This window comes from Lytechinus variegatus, chromosome 16 (assembly GCF_018143015.1).
Source record: "Lytechinus variegatus isolate NC3 chromosome 16, Lvar_3.0, whole genome shotgun sequence".
NCBI lineage: Eukaryota > Metazoa > Echinodermata > Echinoidea > Temnopleuroida > Toxopneustidae > Lytechinus > Lytechinus variegatus.
The window spans coordinates 10,938,639-10,957,178 of record NC_054755.1 but is presented as its reverse complement, the minus strand read 5'-3'; the positions used below and the strand labels follow the sequence as shown (position 1 = coordinate 10,957,178).

Sequence of the window (18,540 nt, the reverse complement as noted above, 5' to 3'; positions counted from 1 at the left end):
CTTACCAATCACCTGCTGCCCAAATCTGCTACATGGCAGTGAATGGGGATTTTCAATTTCAATTTCCAGGGTTCTTTTAAGAATTACGGGGGCATTGGTTGAACTACACATGTAATAATAAAAAACAAATAGGATTTCCTCCAATCAACCTGCCTCTTCTCTTCTCCATCCCTGTTTCATATGGTCGTGCCGGCCAGCACACTTTGGACAATATTGGCCCGAATTCACAAAGGTTGTTTCAAAAACCTTCAGTTGAACCCATGGTATGCAGATTTCCTGTATATAAATTTTGCTTATTTACCGCGAATATTAAACAATGTCCAATGCTGATGCACGCTTTTTTCACAGTGCGCCAAATTGACGCCGGTTGCCATGGTTAAAGAGGCCATTTTATTCATGACTCCACTGTTTGAAGAGTGGACTCGTTATTTGCAAACAGTGGACATTGTATTCATGGTAAATATAAGAGTAATTTATACAGAAAAATTTCATAAACTGTCAAAGTGCTCTCCAAGCCATGACTAGCACACTGCACCCCTCCTCACTTCCTGAAATCGTCTCAAATACTAGCAAGAACATTTCCATTCTACACAATAGAGGACGTTCTGTTACTATAACTTAGATTGCAGGTCATGCTGAAATTCAGGGAAATGTAATTGCAGACAGACTGGTGAAGGAGGCTGCTTACCATGCACGCAATGCTCCACCTCACTCTTCATCAACTTCATATGCAAGTGTCACCAAGAACATCAAGAAGAACACTGTAAGACTCTGGCAAAGGCGATGGAATATAACCACCAAGGGTAGATGGACATATCAGCTTCAGCCAAATGTCACTAGAAAGAAAGCCTATAGTTATGATAGGTCCACAGAGGTCAAGATCATGAGGATGCTAACTGGACAGACTAAGCTCAGAGACAATATGCACAGAGCACTCCCTCGTGTATGCCCTACACCCACATGCGACTGTAAGCGTGACAGGCAGACACTTGAACATGTCCTTCTTCACTGCCCCCTTCACAAGTCGTATAGAGATGATGCAATCCATTGACGTTGGATATCATAGGACAAGCACCCCTTCCTATCTTCGGAGATATATCCCTCTTTTCCCTCCTTGGGACTAACCCCAAATTGTCACCCCAAATGCAATCTATAATAGCATCTTCTTTGGCTCGCTTCATCAAAAGCACCAATGTCAACTTCTAGCACCACTATCTAAGCAAATAGTACCAACAGCTCATCAACCTTGTGACAAACACACTGAGAGAATACTGAGGAGATCATTTGGGTGTGGAAACGACCCACAAAGAACAACAACGAATTCGGGTAAACTCTGTATTTGCTGTAGAACTTGTCTGTCATTCAAGGAAAACAGCATTAATTCCTGGTAGTGCCACCATAAGAAAATAACACAAATAAATGAATGAAAAATAAATAAATCCAAAGGAGAAACATAATATCAAAGGTATGGTGGGCACAAGTAGGCCTACTTGAGGCTGCCAATATAATATCAAACATTGGAAAAAAAATTTAATGATTACAAGGCTTGCAGAGTATACATCATAGTTTAATTAATGTGTAGTTGACCATGTAATAATGATTCTTTATCAAAATCATTTATTTTCATGACACTGAAATATACTTTTTATACGCATCCATTTTCACTGTACCACATTAAGAAACATTTTTTAATTGCTTCATTAGCACAGTGTCTACATCTACCTTGTAAGAACAGTTCCCCCCCCCCTTCACCCTGATTTTTATACGCATCCATTTTCACTGTACCACATTAAGAAACATTTTTTTAATTGCTTCATAAGCACAGTGTCTACATCTACCTTGTGAGAACAGTTCCCCCCCCCCCCTTCACTCCCGATTCTCACCATAATTCTCCTGTTTGCTAGCGATTGAAGGATCACCATTGCACTGGTACACTTTCCCTTTGAAGGTTGTCAAGACGATGCCCTTGTCATTTCTGCATGCATCTTTGATAGGAACCCCATCCAGGGAGTTCTTCCGAAGCACCACGATGGCATCGTGTTCACCCGAATGATGATCGGAAGCCATATTGTCGCATTCCTAGGTGAGGAAAGCAAATGAGAAACAATTTACAAAAGAATAACAATAATAACCATTTAATGATCATTCATGATTTCAAAATTAATGATTTATCAATATAATGATAATACTGTTAATAATAATAATGATAAATAAATAAATGATAAATAATAATAAAAATAAAATAATAATATTATTATTAATATTATTATCATTATTATTATTATTACTATTATTATTATTATTATTATTTTTACTATTAATATTATTATCATTATTATTATTATTATCATTATTATTATTATTATTATTAGAGTCGAGGTGTCCTTTGAAACGATACAGAAGGCAAGTTTGCTTGGAAAAGCTCATATCCTACGGAAGGTCTTGAATTAGAAAGAGAAGTGAACAATTAGAAGAGTACCCTTTTGTTGATAGAATATAGAACAATAACCTAGATTTCTGGAAGAAGTCCGGTTGCTGTTGCAAGTTGTGGACAATGGAAATAATAATAATTATAATCAATAAAAAGATGATAGATGGAAGATCCAACAGTGCATATACAACCAAACTGCACTCACATAATTGGTGGTACGGGGACGTACAGCTTTGATGACCCCCTTTTTCATTTAACTAAAAGTATAAAAAAACAAGCATTTCTTTTTTCCTTACCTGATCGAGTCGACTGTCTTAAGAGTCAAGGTGAGTCAAGCATACGTCTTCACTGCCACTGGTTTCGACTTGAATCAATTGAAGTAGTGAGTGAAAAAGTCTGAAAAGATGGAGCTAATCTGTAGTGTAGCCTTCAATGTAGCTAGCTGTAGTAGAAACTCCTTGAAGGCTGAACCTGGCTGAACTGCAGTGCGGTAATAAACTGCAGTGCAGCTGCTGCTGATCTGCCACAGTGTACTCTGCATCTGGCTGCTCTGTTGCATGGGCCCGATGCGATGCGTGGGTGATATTGCGCAATAAATTGCATCTCCGATTGGTACATATCCGACGCTTTGTAATCATGTACAATGTATCCATAATTTGTTTTTCCCAGCAGAGTGAGTGTCAGATATTATTGTGTCAGATCAGAGCAGTGCTGGAACTCTATGTGGAAAACCCCCTTTGATCAACGGGGAATCCCCATGGCTGATGTTGTTGTGCGCTCTTTATCTATATCCCGCGTGCACTTGCGTGTGTGTGTGTGTGTGTGTATTTGAGTTTTGTCAGACGTGTATCAATCAGATATGATTATTTACGTCTGGGACCGACCTTTAACGTCACCATCCGAAAGACGCGTCCATAGCACTCGATTTTACTATGACCTTGTTTAAGGCCGTGAATTACTCTATATCAGGATATTGTTTTTGTTGTAAATGATAATCGATTCAGTATTTTGGCTTAGAAAAATCTTAATGATTTACAATACCCAATCCTAACACTCATGTCTTCAATTAGATATTGCTTCATGAATCAGATGAGGGATGAAAGCGACCTAAAAAATCTACGCCTTGGAAAAGGCTATCAGCCGAGGGGAATTCCAGAATTCTAAAAATAGAGCATCGTTGGGGTTCCCAGACAAAGATTCGTAGTCTAATAATACAAACCTTTTTTCCATCATTTATCGCCACCCTTATTATACTTATTTTCTTCCTTATTATACTTATTTTCTTCTTTAGTGCCAACTTCTGCAAATATCATGAAATAACGCCTTGTAAAAACAAATGAAACGGGATATCTAGCACATGCTTATAGTTCACCTTTTTTTTCCCTTTTCTTCTTTCTCTCCTTCCCTTTATATTTCCCCTTTTTTCCTACATTTCAATCTATTTGTTTGTTTTTTTCCACTTTGCACCCGCTTTTTTTTTAGTTTCCCGATGGGAGAGCCAATTTACCAATGATATCCAAAGAAGTGAGGGTCGTCAAACCCCCATAACATCCCCCCCCCCACGACAGCCCCGAGTCTTAGGGGGAAGTTCACCCTGAAAAATAGTTTATTGTAAAAATAGTAAAAAAAAAATTGCCAAAGGTTTGAGAAATATATCCATCAAAGAATAAAAAAATTTATGAGAACTTTAGTTATTTTATTTTTGATTTCATATGCGAGCAGCTTTCCTACATATTGTATGGTAAAAAATCAATGAAATGTCATTTTCTCCGAAAATTTGAAAAGGTTTTTTCTGTACCATCAGTATATCAATAGACAAATAATTTCACACCCGTTCCTAAAAACAAAACCAAAATAAAGTTATCACGAAGATTGAAGTTTATGCATTTTATATTACAAAACATAGGATGGGCCAGCAGCTCCCATATGATGTTACAAATCTAAAACTTAAAATTCTAATAACTTTATCAAACCTTAATGGATTTTCCTCAAACCTACACCAATATTTACAATTAGTTTTTCTTCTATTTTTACAACAAAGATTTCTTCAGGGTGAACTTCTCTTTTAAAATGAAAAGCAGAAAGAGCTTGTAGAACCAATGTATATTGAATCGCTAGTAATGCAGGCGATATTGCCAGAGACATTCCACTTATTTATAAGTAATTTATTGTTTAACAATAAATTATTTTTAAAAATTATCAAATTATTTAATACATAATTCAGTAAAGTGAGTAATAATTTAGTAAATTGAGTAACAATACTTATTACTGAATTGAGTTTATTACTAATAATTAATCAATTATTCACTAATAATTCATAAATTATTCATTATTATTAAATTATTTCTTGTTTAACAATTGTTACTATAACCGTTGGGTCACGACAAATTTATTGACCCTAGATGTTGAAAACTTTCCATGAAATGGTCCCAAACGGTCTTATTTTCTAATAAACATGGGTCCAGCAATTTGTAAATTTAATATCAATGACAAATGCTATGTTCTACACACTGGTGGATCAGGAGGAGGGGTACATCTGGCCCGTGCCCTCCTTCCCCCCCCCCCCCTTTGAGAGCCATAATCAATTTAAATGTGCCATTTTTTCCCAAGTATGCCCCCCTTGAATGTTTGAAAGTAATGACCTTTTTTTCCGCAGACGAACTGACCTCAATTTTAGGTGAAGATTCTTTTTTCGTATTTTATTTTTGCTTCTTAGATTTTCATCTGGAAAATGTGCGCCCCCCTTGTAAAATCCTGGATCTGCCCCTGGTTCTACATGTATAGACCTATCTGGAATCTAGGACTCTATCTTACAAAGAGGTGTGATTGATCTCATCATTCCCAACTGGAAATTCTTATTTGTCATCCCATATGAAACGAGACTGCCAGAGGGTAACACTATTCTGAAGGTTCTTTATTCGGAAGGTTCGTAATTCCAAAACCCGTTGGAATTGCCTATACCTCAATGTTCGTTAATCTGAAAATGTAAAAGGGTTCGTTAATCCGAACATTTGTGGCGTTATTTCGAAGGTTCGATAATACAAAAACAAAATAAGGTTTGATGTTCCGAAGGTTCGTTAATCCGAAAAACGAAATAAGGTTCGTTAATCCAACAACGAAATAAGGATCGTTGTTCCAAAGGTTCGTTAGTCCGAAAACAAAATAAGGTTCGTTAATCATTTCGTTTTCAGACTAACGAACCTTCGGAATATCCGAACCATCGGAATAACAAAGCTTCGGAATTACAAATGTATGCGCTGCGAGTGATGTTCTGCTAGTGCATAAACAATAAATTGTTTATAAAGAAAATCGTTTATAAAGAATTTGTTTATAAACAATTTGTTTAACAATCAATTATTATATTATTGATAAATCATGGAATCATTATATCATCGAATCATTAAATAATAAATAATTTAATAAATGAATAATTATTAATAATTAATCATTTGTAATCAGTGAATTAATTATGATTAAATTTTTGAATTATTTTTTAACAATAAATTGCTACTTTGGTCCTTCCCCCCCCCATAATCAAAATGTTTAATTTAAATATGCCGTTTTTACCTAAGTGTGCCCCCACCCCCTTTGAAAGTGAGGACCTTTTTCTCTGCGGACAAAATGACCTTCAATTTTGGGTGAAAACCTTTTTTTTTGCTTCTTAAATTTTCATCTGGAAAATGTGCCCCCTAGTCTGCATGCACAGACCCTGATTGGAACTATGATCAACAATTGTGCCTCCACGCAAAGACTAGCACATACAAAACTTGCTGTTCCAATACAGGGAGAGAGCCTTCAGTACACAAGGCACGGGTAGGCTGCACATTCAGACCCTTAACTCTACTACACTGTACAAGGGTTTGCCCAGCAGACTACCCCCTCCCCCTTGTAAAATCTTGGATCCGCCTATAGTTCTTCATGTATAAGTCTGGATTCTAGGACCAAATCTTAGAAAGAGGTGTAATTGATCTGATCAATCCCAAAAGTAGAAATTCCTTTATGTCATTATTTTACCCACGTAAAATGTACATGTATATAACATCCCTTTGGATATAACAGCAATACACTATTGTCAAGATAAGCAACAAAAAACAAACATTTTGCCTTAAATTTCATCTCTTTTTCTCTCTCTTCCTCTTTCCCCTCCTCTTTTTTGTACCTCTTGAACCCCTGTCTCATTCCCTCTGCCTTTCCTTCCTACTCCTTCCCTCTTCTTCACTCTCCTCTCCCTCTCCCTCCCTCCCTCTCTATCCATTCCCTCACCCATTCCGATACCCCCACCCCTCCTCGAGTATTTCAATGCGACTATTTTCAACATAAAGATACACTGATGGAAAAAAAGAAGACCTCTATAATGTGAAATTAGATGAAATTTTAATTTTATTTTAAAAAACATTGTCTTAATGATATAAACAAAACCATGCATTGTAAAATTCATTATACACTTTTTAATGTACAAATTCTGGTAAAAACTGTCATTTTAAAGGCTCAAATACTCTGATACTTCAATATTCCAATGGTTCATTAGTTCCTTTTTTATTATTTCATTTGTGTACTAACAAACATTTGGAATAAACCGTAATTCATTTTCAGAGAAAGAATCATTTGAAATAACAATATATAGAGTGTCAGTTTCCCATTCAACATTGTTCAATCAGGCATACATGAAGATTCCTGCCTGATCTAAACACAAAAAGTTATGCAAAATAAAGTACACAATGACTTAGTGCATTACATGGTGATTGCGCAGTAAAGTGTACATGTATGTATGAAGCAATAAAAGGATATTTATGATACATTTGAAACCAGTAGAATTGCATAATTAACAGAAAGATCAAAGAAACATAATCCCTGAAAGTTTGAGGAACATCACATAAAATAATCAAGTTATATTACTCATGCTTTGGAGATTCTCCCATTAGTAATGTGATAAAGATGCATGGTATCACACATGAAATACTTCCCCATTGATTACCTTTGCACACAAGTCACTGATATTGCTTTTATAATCAGATGTTCTTTCTAATTGAGAACAATTACACATTACATAAAAAATGAAGATGCAAAGTAAAGAATAAGCAAAGATACTTTTGTCAGTATTTTTCTGGAAAAAGGAAAAGTTGTCTAAGTGTGATGTGCACGCATCTTGTTTGCCTTGCCAAAGGAAGGCTTTCAACAGCACTCAACATTAAAATGCCTGTAAAATTTAATTTTTTATCACTATTATTGCAGTTTCATTGATAGTATTCTTTTATTTTCTATTTTCACACAAGATAACATATTCCTTGTATTTCCTTCTTCATATTCATGAATAAATAGTTGGAAAGAGATGGTATGTTAATGTAGATCAGCTCGATGTCTGGATGGTAAGCCCATGTTTCTACAAGACTGTTCAGTTCATGCTTGTGATAAATTATATGTATTTCCAACCTCATCTTATCAGAGTACATGTACTTCATCTATGCTTATGGAAGAGAGGTTAAAGCTGCAAATACAAAATCTGAAATGGCCACATGTTCTAAAAGTACAACAAGTGGCAGCATTATTACACATTATGATCAGGAATGGCACATTTGCCATCCTTCCTACTGGATTCGGGACGTCAGACTTATTTTTACTCCCTCCTCTCCTAAAGAAACAGGTGAATATTTTTTTACTGAAATCATCATGGTTCAATTATTGTTTTAAATAGGTACATATCAATTATCGATAAAGCAATATTACATATTTTTTGTCATAAAAATAATCATTAATTCATAAATCATAAGCTATAAGTGTATTCAGGAACAAATAACGTAGGTGGAAGGAGATAGTACGTCAAACAGCTCGGATGTCTAGAAAGTATCCCTCATATCTCTACAAGACTGTTTACTTCATACATGTGATAATTACATGTATAAGTATTTCCAACCTCGTCTTCTCAGAGTACATGTACTTCAACTATGCTTATGGAAGAGAGGTTAAAGCTGAAAATACAAAATCTGAAATGGCCACATGTTCTTAAAGTACAACAAGTTGCAGCATTATTACACATTATGATCAGGAATGGCACATTTGCCATTGTTCCTACTGGATTCAGGAAGTCACGACCTATTTTTCACTCCCTCCTCTCCTAAAGAAACAAGTGAATATTTTTTTACTGAAATCATCATGGTTCAATTATTGTTTTAAATAGGTACATATCAACTGTTTTAAATAGGTACATATCAATTATCGATAAAGCAATATTACATATTTCTGTCATAAAAATAATCATTAATTCATAAATCATATTAGCTATAAGTGTATTCAGGAACAAATAACTTAGTTGGAAGGAGTACATCAGAGTACATGTACATCAACCATGTTAACAAAAGAGAGAATCTGAAATGGCCACACCCAATAAAGTACAACAAGTGGCAGCACCACTATAAACTATGAATAGCAAGGACACATTTGTTGTTCTTCCAACAAGTCCGACTTATTCCTAACAGTACACCACCACTCCTAAAGAAGCAGTTGAACTTAATGGTTCAATAACAATCAGTGGATATAAAAGTATCTCAATTACCAATATTGCAATATAAGATACAAAAAATTTCTCTGTATAGTCATAAATATTCATAAATTCACTACACATAATCAAAAGCTATGTATTGATCATGAGGGATTAAATCCCTAAAAGAAAAAAAAATCAATTGTGGTGAAAATAGGATGGAGGGGAGAAAAACCCAAACACACCATAGATTCTGACTGGCATGCAGTTTAGATTGTCATTTCCATTGCTGGACTGAAAATTCATTAAAATTAAACTTTTGAAGTAAAAAAAAATCTCCCCTAATCTCATCAGGTTTTCAACACCATACACATGAGCTAATTTGGAAATTGATTTATTGCAACTATTTAGTTATTCTGATTAGATTGCTACTCCCATAAATGCTTTCCTAAAATATTTCTAATAATTCCGAACAAATTTTATGCTTTCTGCAGATAAATGGAAAGACAAGCCCATCAATCGTAATTTGTCCTGTATCGAGCATAATGCTAGATTTTTTTTAGAAAGGTGCTAGAGGATGGAGGGTATCACACTGAAGACCTCAGTTCTTGAAAGGAAAGAGGAATGCAAGAACTATGAAGAAATTAACTGCAAGTAAAATTAACATCAAAATTACATAATCACATATTATTTTGTATTTAAAAAAAAGAGATTTAACTCTGCCTATGAAGTCAATTTCAAAGAACTTGATCATTTATTTCTTCAAATAAGTGATTGCTTGCAAACTTTTTATTTTTTTGCACAGGCCAAGAACTTACGAATGAAAGAACTTGATCATGACTCAAACCTATCAATAACTTGACAAGTTACATTCTGTTAGCAATTACTACAATTTCAGTCACCCATTTCACAATACTATCTGTAAATTTTGATTGAAATTAAAATGGGCACTTGTCATTGAAAATTCATCTTTTTAAGTTCCTACCTCAAAATCTTATTAAGCTACACAGGTTCCTATAAATTTGTCTTACAGAGTGATGATGCTACTGCACACTACAAATATATATGAACATAATGAAATATGGTCACTATGGACTACATATTACTTTCAAAAGGAGAAAAGTGGGCCATGTGGGTAGTATAATATTTAATAAATATTTATTTAAATCCATCTCAATTTTCATATCAGACCTCAAGAATGCAGAGTGTGCATGCAGAAGCCATAGAAACGTGGCGAGCAATATGGTTTTAAAAAACCTACGTGTACAAAGATGCCATCTGCCTGCTAGCAATCGATGAGGCCCATGCCTGTCAACATGGTAATTAGAATTCAAAAGGCATTATACTTGTACTGTACATGTCAGAATCTCTAACAATGGTGAAAACATTAGGATGACAAAAAAAACCTCAACATGTGTGTGTGGGGGAGGGTGTGTGTAAGGGTATGTCCACGTGTGAATGGAGTGTTTGTTGCCTGGGAGGGGGGGGTCTTCCTATCTCCATGGTTAGCAAAAGATATGTTGGAGTAGATCCCAAAAAAGATAATATTTTGTTTGGGGGTGTGGAAAAGGTTTTGTTTGTTCTGTTGATGTGTTTTGTTTTCATGTGTGTTTTATATACGTATATAAAATCTTTATTCAGATTATTGTATACTTTCTAAGAATAATCATAGAGCCTTTTTTTGGATTGCTTTACAAAAGTTGGAGGCATGGATATACATGTATAAGTACGTTTTTATTATTATGGGATTACCTCTTAACTTAAAGTCTTTTGATTTTTCATCATACAATACGGTATTATTATACAGTAAATACATGTGACATTACGTGGTTTTTGTTATTGGTATTATGGATATGATATTTGTTCGAAAAATTTGTATCAAAATGTATATTATTTCATTTAGATTGCTGTATACGTGTACTTCACTTTGATTCATTACCCTTGTATGTATGAAACATGTGATAGTATCTGAATACAGGCTTTAAAAAAAGCAAAAAAAAAAGTGTGAGAGGAGAGGGAGGGAGCACTATAGAGGGGTAAACACGGAATATGACCATCTCTTTTCCAGGGGGGGGGGGGCACTCCATTGACGAGTGGATGCTCTGAAAATGCACCCCTTAACAAGTATTGGCGTGTGAAACCATAACCATCACAGGTCTGGGAAACAAAATGGTACCCTTGACAAGTATTCCCTGGATTGACCCCATAAACAAGTACAACGACATCTTAACTGTTAAACTGACATGATCACGGACATTGGCTTTACCTTTACTTTCTTGGGTTTGGTACCACCCCACACACCTCGTTCAAATCTGATCCTAAACATGTGTTGGGGCAAAAAGTACATCCTTCATCAAGTATTATAGCCTTCTTATACCCTAACAAATTGGACTGAAAAGCACACAAGAACTAACTTGTTGTGAGCCAAATATGTCCAAAGATAATCAATAACCTGCCCCCCCCCAATAAGAACCTCACCGGGATCAAAAGGGAAAGCATGGGCTAATGGCATACAACATGCTGTCATGAGAGTATATAATGTAAATTGTTTTATTTTATATGACCATGCGTTAAAGGAGAGGTCCACCCAAGGGTCCATATATTCTCATATTTTCCTAATCCATTGTCTGGTTTTCCAAGCCCACTTGTTCCAAGGGTTTCATTCTTTTTTAATGATATTCTCCCATATAAATTCCTTATCACTATTTCCTTTCTCTTTGTAGGATTAGATGCCTTGTAAAGAGAGCGAATCCAAACCCCCAATTAACCATGTCATCCCCAAAGATGTTCAGAGATCACTAAGAGGGGCAACGGAAGCCAATCTCTGCACCCAACGTTATTCTCTCATATCAGTTCCTTATCATTATTTCCTTTCTCTTTGTCAGATTAGATGCCTTGTAAGGAGGCGCATCAACCTGACATCGCACCAAGGCAAGGAAAAAGATGTGCCGAATGGACCAAAAAAGACAACAGTTGCACACGAAAGGCAAAGGAAGCGGATCTGTGTACCCAGCATTCCGAGTATAAAGCCTTGTACATTATTCTGATTGACCCATGTCAGATTCACAGAATAAATCAGGAAGAGGAATAGGTGGTAGACGAAAAAAAAGAGAAATTAACAAGTGGAATGCCTCTGGCCGTCTCACCTGCATCACGCGGTTCAATATAGCAGCAGTGCTGACTTTGCATACTACTCTAACTCGCACAAGATGTTCAGTGATACATGGTTACTCTTATGTCCTCTTTTTATGAACTAGACCAATAAACTTATAGAGATATGATGGTTATTCAATAAAAAACCCCAACATGGCCAAAGTTCATTGACCTTACATGACCTTTGACCTTGATCATGTGACCTGAAACTGGAACAAGATGTTCAGTGATACTTGATTACTCTTATGTACAAGTTTCATGAATCAGATCCATAAACTTTCAAAGTTATGATGGTAATTCAACAGATACACCCAATTCGGCTAAAGTTCATTGACCTTTGACCTTGGACATGTGACCTGAAACACGCACAGGATGTTCAGTGATACTTGGTTACTCTAATGTCCAAGTTTAATGAACTAGACCAATAAACTTTCAAAGTTATGATGGTAATTCAACAGATACCCCCGATTCGGCCAAAGTTCATTGACCCTAAATGACCTTTGACCTTAATCATGAGACCTGAAACTTGCACAAAATGTTCAGTGATGCTTGATTACTATTATGTCCAAGTTTCGTGAATCAGATCCATAAACTTTCAAAGTTATGATGGGAATTCAACAGATATCCCCAATTCGGCCAAAGTTCATTGACCCTAAATGACCTTTGACCTTGATCATGTGACCTGAAACTTGCACAAAATGTTCAGTGATGCTTGATTACTATTATGTCCAAGTTTCATGAATCAGATCCATAAACTTTCAAAGTTATGATGGGAATTCAACAGATATCCCCAATTCGTCCAAAGTTCATTGACCCTAAATGACCTTTGACCTTGGTCATGTGACGTGAAACTCGCAGAATGTTTATTGATACTTGATTAACCTTATGTCCAAGTTTCATGAACTAGGTCCATATATTTTCTAAGTTATGATGACATTTCAAAAACTTAACCTCAGGTTAAGATTTCGATGTTGATTCCTCCAACATGGTCTAAGTTCATTGACTCTAAATGACCTTTGACCTTGGTCATGTGACATGAAACTCTAATAGGATGTTCAGTAATACTTGATTAACCTTATGGCCAAGTTTTATTAACTAGGTCCATATACTTTCTAAGTTATGATGTCATTTCAAAAACTTAACCTCAGGTTAAGATTTGATGTTGACGCCGCCGCCGCCGTCGGAAAAGCGGCGCCTATAGTCTCACTTTGCTTCGCAGGTGAGACAAAAAGGGGGAAAGGCCAAAAAATAAGATGGGATTGATTAAACAAATCCCTTCAACCACACTACGATGTCCCATTTTAAATCAAACGAGCTGATAAGTTTTTCTCCATTTTACTGGAGGGAAAACATGACACCATCAGTCTCGATCGTCTCAAACCAGCCTATTTTCAATATTCCATTACTACACAATCAACTCTATATATTTATCAGCACCCTAATAGCAATGTTGTATCCATCATTGCAACCATTAATGACCAAATGGATGACGTAAACTGGGAAAGGAGGCCTAACAGATAGACTTTTGAGAGGGCCATCAAGCTTGCGCAATCTGGCAGGAAGCCAAAACTCTTGCTCATTATAGCGCAGCCTTCTCTCCAGATGATTTCCAGCAAAAAAAATATATTGTGGGGAACCCTTCAGAAGGGTGGACTGCTCTTGATGAAAATGATCCCAACTAAATTGCCTGTCAGAAGCAAGTAGCAAAGTCCTTTCCCGGTTCCGAGTTTCTAGCCGACACCCCTCGCGGGATGCCAGCTCTCCAACAGGCCATAAACAGGAAATAAATGCTGCATGATTGGTATAATTCTAAATAATCACTTTTGTCAATCTGATTCTCCAGTTGTTTCTTGATATTCACTCATAATGTCTATTATATTTTATTCAGTAACAGAGCACGTCAAGGCAGACACTGAAGACATTGACTCACAATCGTGTGCTTAGCTCCTATAGAGACAGAGGCCACACCCCTGGACCTTCTGTGAGCAGTCATCTGGAGATCTTCATTTACTACATCTTTAATTTCCAGTATCCCACTTGACTTATTAGTAAGACTCTAGAATTCATTAAAAAATCTTACTAAATATTCAAGATGGAGATAGCATTCCATGGCCCATAGTTACATTAATAAACAATTTGAATATTGAAAATGTGCGTGACTTTGATCATTACACAATGATGTATATTTGCCTATAAATAAACAGAAAATCTCTATCGCTGAAACTTAGTAATCAACTGAAATTATCCCATTTGGGTTATATTTATTCCATAACAATATCAGATTTTATCTCAAATCTGTATATTATAAAATGTTTGTTTTCAAGATTACAAATCTAAAAGTAGCGTTTTCTTCAGACGTCAGGTGTCTTATGATATGCGCTGATTAATAACTTTCTTTTATGAACAGAACTACAAAAGGCCTTGTACATGTAATATAATTTAATATACATGTAATGTTTATCATTACATCAGAAGAAACTCAACACACTGTTTCCATGTGCTTTGATATCATTACTTAGTAATCATTGTAAATGATGATTATTCTTCTTTTTTGCACAGCTATCTACAGAGATGTGTTGTCTACAAAATAAAGAAATATCCATGCGCTTTGATATTACTTTAGTAACCATAGTAAATGATTATTATTCTCTTTTGCACAGCTATCTACAGAGATGTGTCGTCTACAAAATAAAGAAATATCATTATGCAGATCATTGAAAAGGGGTCCGCTAAAATACTCAAACTCACTGATTAAATTTGGAAATTGCAAGAAGCATATCAAATCAACACACCATGATTATTCTTTTTACACAGCTATCTACAGAGATGTGTCGTCTACAAAATAAAGAAATATCAATATAAAATGCAGACCATTGAAAAAGGGCCGCTTAAAAAACTCACTGATTAAATTTGGAAATTGCAAGAAGCATATCAAATCAACACACCATGATTATTCTTTTTACACAGCTATCTACAGAGATGTGTCGTCTACAAAATAAAGAAATATCAATATAAACTGCAGAACATTGAAAAAGGGCCGCTTAAATACTCAAACTCACTGATTAATTTGGAAATTACAAGAAGCAATCAATCAATACACCATAGCCGTAGCTCGGATCAGTGGCTGCAGACAATAGAAGCCAGGAAGAATGAGATGGTAAGCTTGTGCTTCTATGCAAATTGGCTGCTTACAAAAGATTTCTTTTTTATATAATCATAAAAAGCAGAATTAAATAAACAAGTGGAATGCCTCTGGCGGTCTCACCTGCATCACGCGATTCAATATAGCAGCAGTACTGACTTTGAAAACTACTATAACTTGCACAAGATGTTCAGTGATGTACTTGGTTACTCTTATTTCCACGTTTTATGAACTAGACCAATACAAACAAATACCCCCAATGTGGCAAAAGTTCATCGACCTTACATGACCTTTGACCATTATGTGACCTGAAACTTGCACAGGATGTTCAGTGATACCTGACCTGAACGTTCAAAGTTATGATGGTAATTCAACAAATACCCCCAATTTGGCCAAAGTTCATTGACCCTAAATTATGATGACATTTCAAAAACTTAACGTTAGGCAGGGCGCGACAAACCCGCTTGCCCGATTGCCCGGGGCAAGTGAAAATGACGTGCGGGCAAGCACCTCTCAAAGTCAATTGCCCGATCGGGCAAGTGGTTGTTGCGTCTTTTTTTTCTGTACCGTACCTCGTTTTTCCATAAATCATCCAAAATCCACACTCAAAATCATGAATAAGCCTTAAAAAATAGGAGTAGCGCCGTTTCAAATTCCGAAATTGCGTTATTTTTTCTGTACCACGTATTTCCATACGGTGTGGTACCAGGTATGAAAAAAATCAACGCAATGGCCGGGAAACAGTTGAATGTAGTATAGGGGTCCATTATGACTACCACCATGTGCAATTTCTAATGCACATTTTCCACCTTCCGATATCACAATTCTGTGATAAAATAATTAGAACTACACAGGAAATAAATCACAGAGTCTAGTAACTCCGCATTGGTGAGTTGTCATGTCATTCGGCTTTGCTTTTCAAAACGGCCTATTAACATCCAAAATAACTTGCCGTATTTGTTAATTATAACTTAAAATTCATTTGTTTCCCTTTTTGAGGGGATGAGGTAAATATCAGACAATAAATCATCAAACAAAGCTCCATCTATTTTACAAGGCCGGCGGGAGGCTCACACACGTGCGCATACTAGCTAGCCAGTCTGAGCTCTGTCTCTCTGCCAGAGCTCTGGGGGACAATTCGCTCAGTAAAGGCCACAATGATGGTGATTTTCTGTTTCAGACAGAGTTTACATTTCGGGTATATTATTCAAAACTTCCAATAAAGTTTGATGATTTCTTCATTGTCATGTATATTTAAGTTATTAATGAATACATTCTCACCAAATTTAGACTCCCCTATAGAGAAATGCAATTTTCGTAGAAGTCTGCGTTTTCAAAGAACTTCAGGAAAAGTTAGGGTATGTGGGCCTTTATTACACGGCCGAGTACAGGTTATTGTACTGGAATAGGCGAAGTAGAAATTAGATATTGAATTCATTTATATCAAAGTTCAACTCACAGTCACACCCACACAAACACACCCGCACACACACACACACACCCAAGATTCTAAGCATAGTGAAAAAAAATACTTAAAAATCATACAATATTAAACAATGTTACTAATAATTCATTAATAAGTGAACAGGTATTATTTTAAAAATTGGGCAAGCAGTTTTTTCTATCGGGCAAGCAAATTTTTTCATCACTTGCCCAACAGGGCAAGTGACGAAAAAATTTTTTGTAGAGGCCTGCCTTAGGTTAAGATTTTGATGTTGATTCCCCACAAAGTTCATTGACCCTAAATGACCTTTGACCTTGGTCATGTGACATGAAACTCAAGCAAGATGTTCAGATTAACCTTATGGCCAAATTTCATGAACTAGGTGCATATACTTTCTAAGTTATGCTGTCATTTCAAAAACTTAACCTTCAGTTAAGATTTGGTGTTGATGCTGCCGCCGCCGTCGGAAAGCGGCGCCTATAGTCTCACTCTGCTATGCAGGTGGGACAAAAATATAAAGAATTTATTACTGACGGGTTCACCATTACCGTACACCACTAATGATATGTTATAAAACAACATTTTACCGTCCGTCTTAATCGCATAAAGGAGCTGTCATGAATGAACCTAACTCTTGTTTTATTGTTGATATGCCTGACATACTCTGCATTGATTAATAACTTTTGCATGAAACACTGTTATTCCTGAATATAGTTCCTTTCCTTTTCAACATCAACACACTGTGTTTTCTTCCATTTTCAATAAACACATTCTTATTTAAACATTCGTCACATAATAGCCTTTAAGGATTTGGTATCTAATGTAATGTAATAATTACGAGGCAAATATTAATAGAATATCTTTCTGCACAAGGCATCAGTTTAACAAGACTTTTTGAAAACTATTCACAGCCCATGCAATTACGGTATGATGTTCAAAGATATAGGAGTCATCTCTTATAGGCAATTCTATGACAATTTTCATGTTTTTTTATATACCATTAGTATGATTTTTGTATGGGTGCCACCCTCGCCAGTACATGCTGCTAATTTTAAATAATCCATTTCATCGTTCTGATTCTCTATTTGTTTCTATTACTCTAATTGTCATGTGCATCACCTGTGTGTAATCATAAGACGGCATCCACATATGGCCCTGCCACGTTGATATTGATCAGCCAAACAGCAGTTCTCCTTGAATTCTACATCGAGAAGCTGTGAGTGGGTACCTTAGGAAACGAAATGTTCACCAATAATATCGCCAAAGAAGTCATATATTCCTTTAGTAGAAGGTCGGTAATGTGATCTATATGTTGGCAGAGCTTCCGTCTCACAAGAAAGAGATTTGGAGTTCACACCCAACAGCGTCATGCCGACGAAAAGACGTTAAAAGATGGGAGTTGCTGCTACCCTGTTTGGCATTCAACAATTAACGGGATAGAGCCTTGTTGATCTGGCACTGCACAGCGGCTGCCTGGCCTCTGATCAATCAGGCGAAACAAGTATTCAGAATATTCCATTCCTGATGACTATTTCAAATATTAAAATCATAATTAAAATGCAAATATACATATATTGAATTATGACGACTCTTATTTTGTATATTGTCATTAGGCACTTCAAAAACTATCAGAATTCCGAAGCGAGAATGATGGCATAGTTCTTGTGCCATCAGGACACCACACAGAAAAAATATTACAACCCTCTTCTTCAGTTGCTGAGGGCCCAAGAGTGCAGCAAGTTCATTGCAAACATTTGGAGTAAGGTGAAAACAATGTATTTTTTTATTCATTTACAAATAGATTTCAAAGGTTGAAGGATTGAGTCGTGCCTTTTGGTAACCTGCTGGTAGTAGTAAATGCAGTGTATCACTCCTTACTTAACCCCATTTGGTTT

The 18,540-nt window shown here is 36.0% G+C and overlaps 1 protein-coding gene across 1 annotated transcript in view; it reads right to left on the bottom strand.

The window, feature by feature from the left end:
• Positions 1-3,221, bottom strand: part of LOC121429607 (probable E3 ubiquitin-protein ligase HERC4) — a 36,700-nt gene extending 33,479 nt beyond the window's left edge. The window contains exons 1-2 of the mRNA XM_041626725.1: positions 2,728-3,221; positions 1,884-2,079 (exon numbers count right to left, since the gene is read on the bottom strand). Coding sequence (XP_041482659.1) covers positions 1,884-2,067 — 184 coding nt within the window. The 5' untranslated portion in view covers positions 2,068-2,079; positions 2,728-3,221. The remainder of the gene's footprint in view (positions 1-1,883; positions 2,080-2,727) is intronic.
• Positions 3,222-18,540: the final 15,319 nt, after the last annotated feature.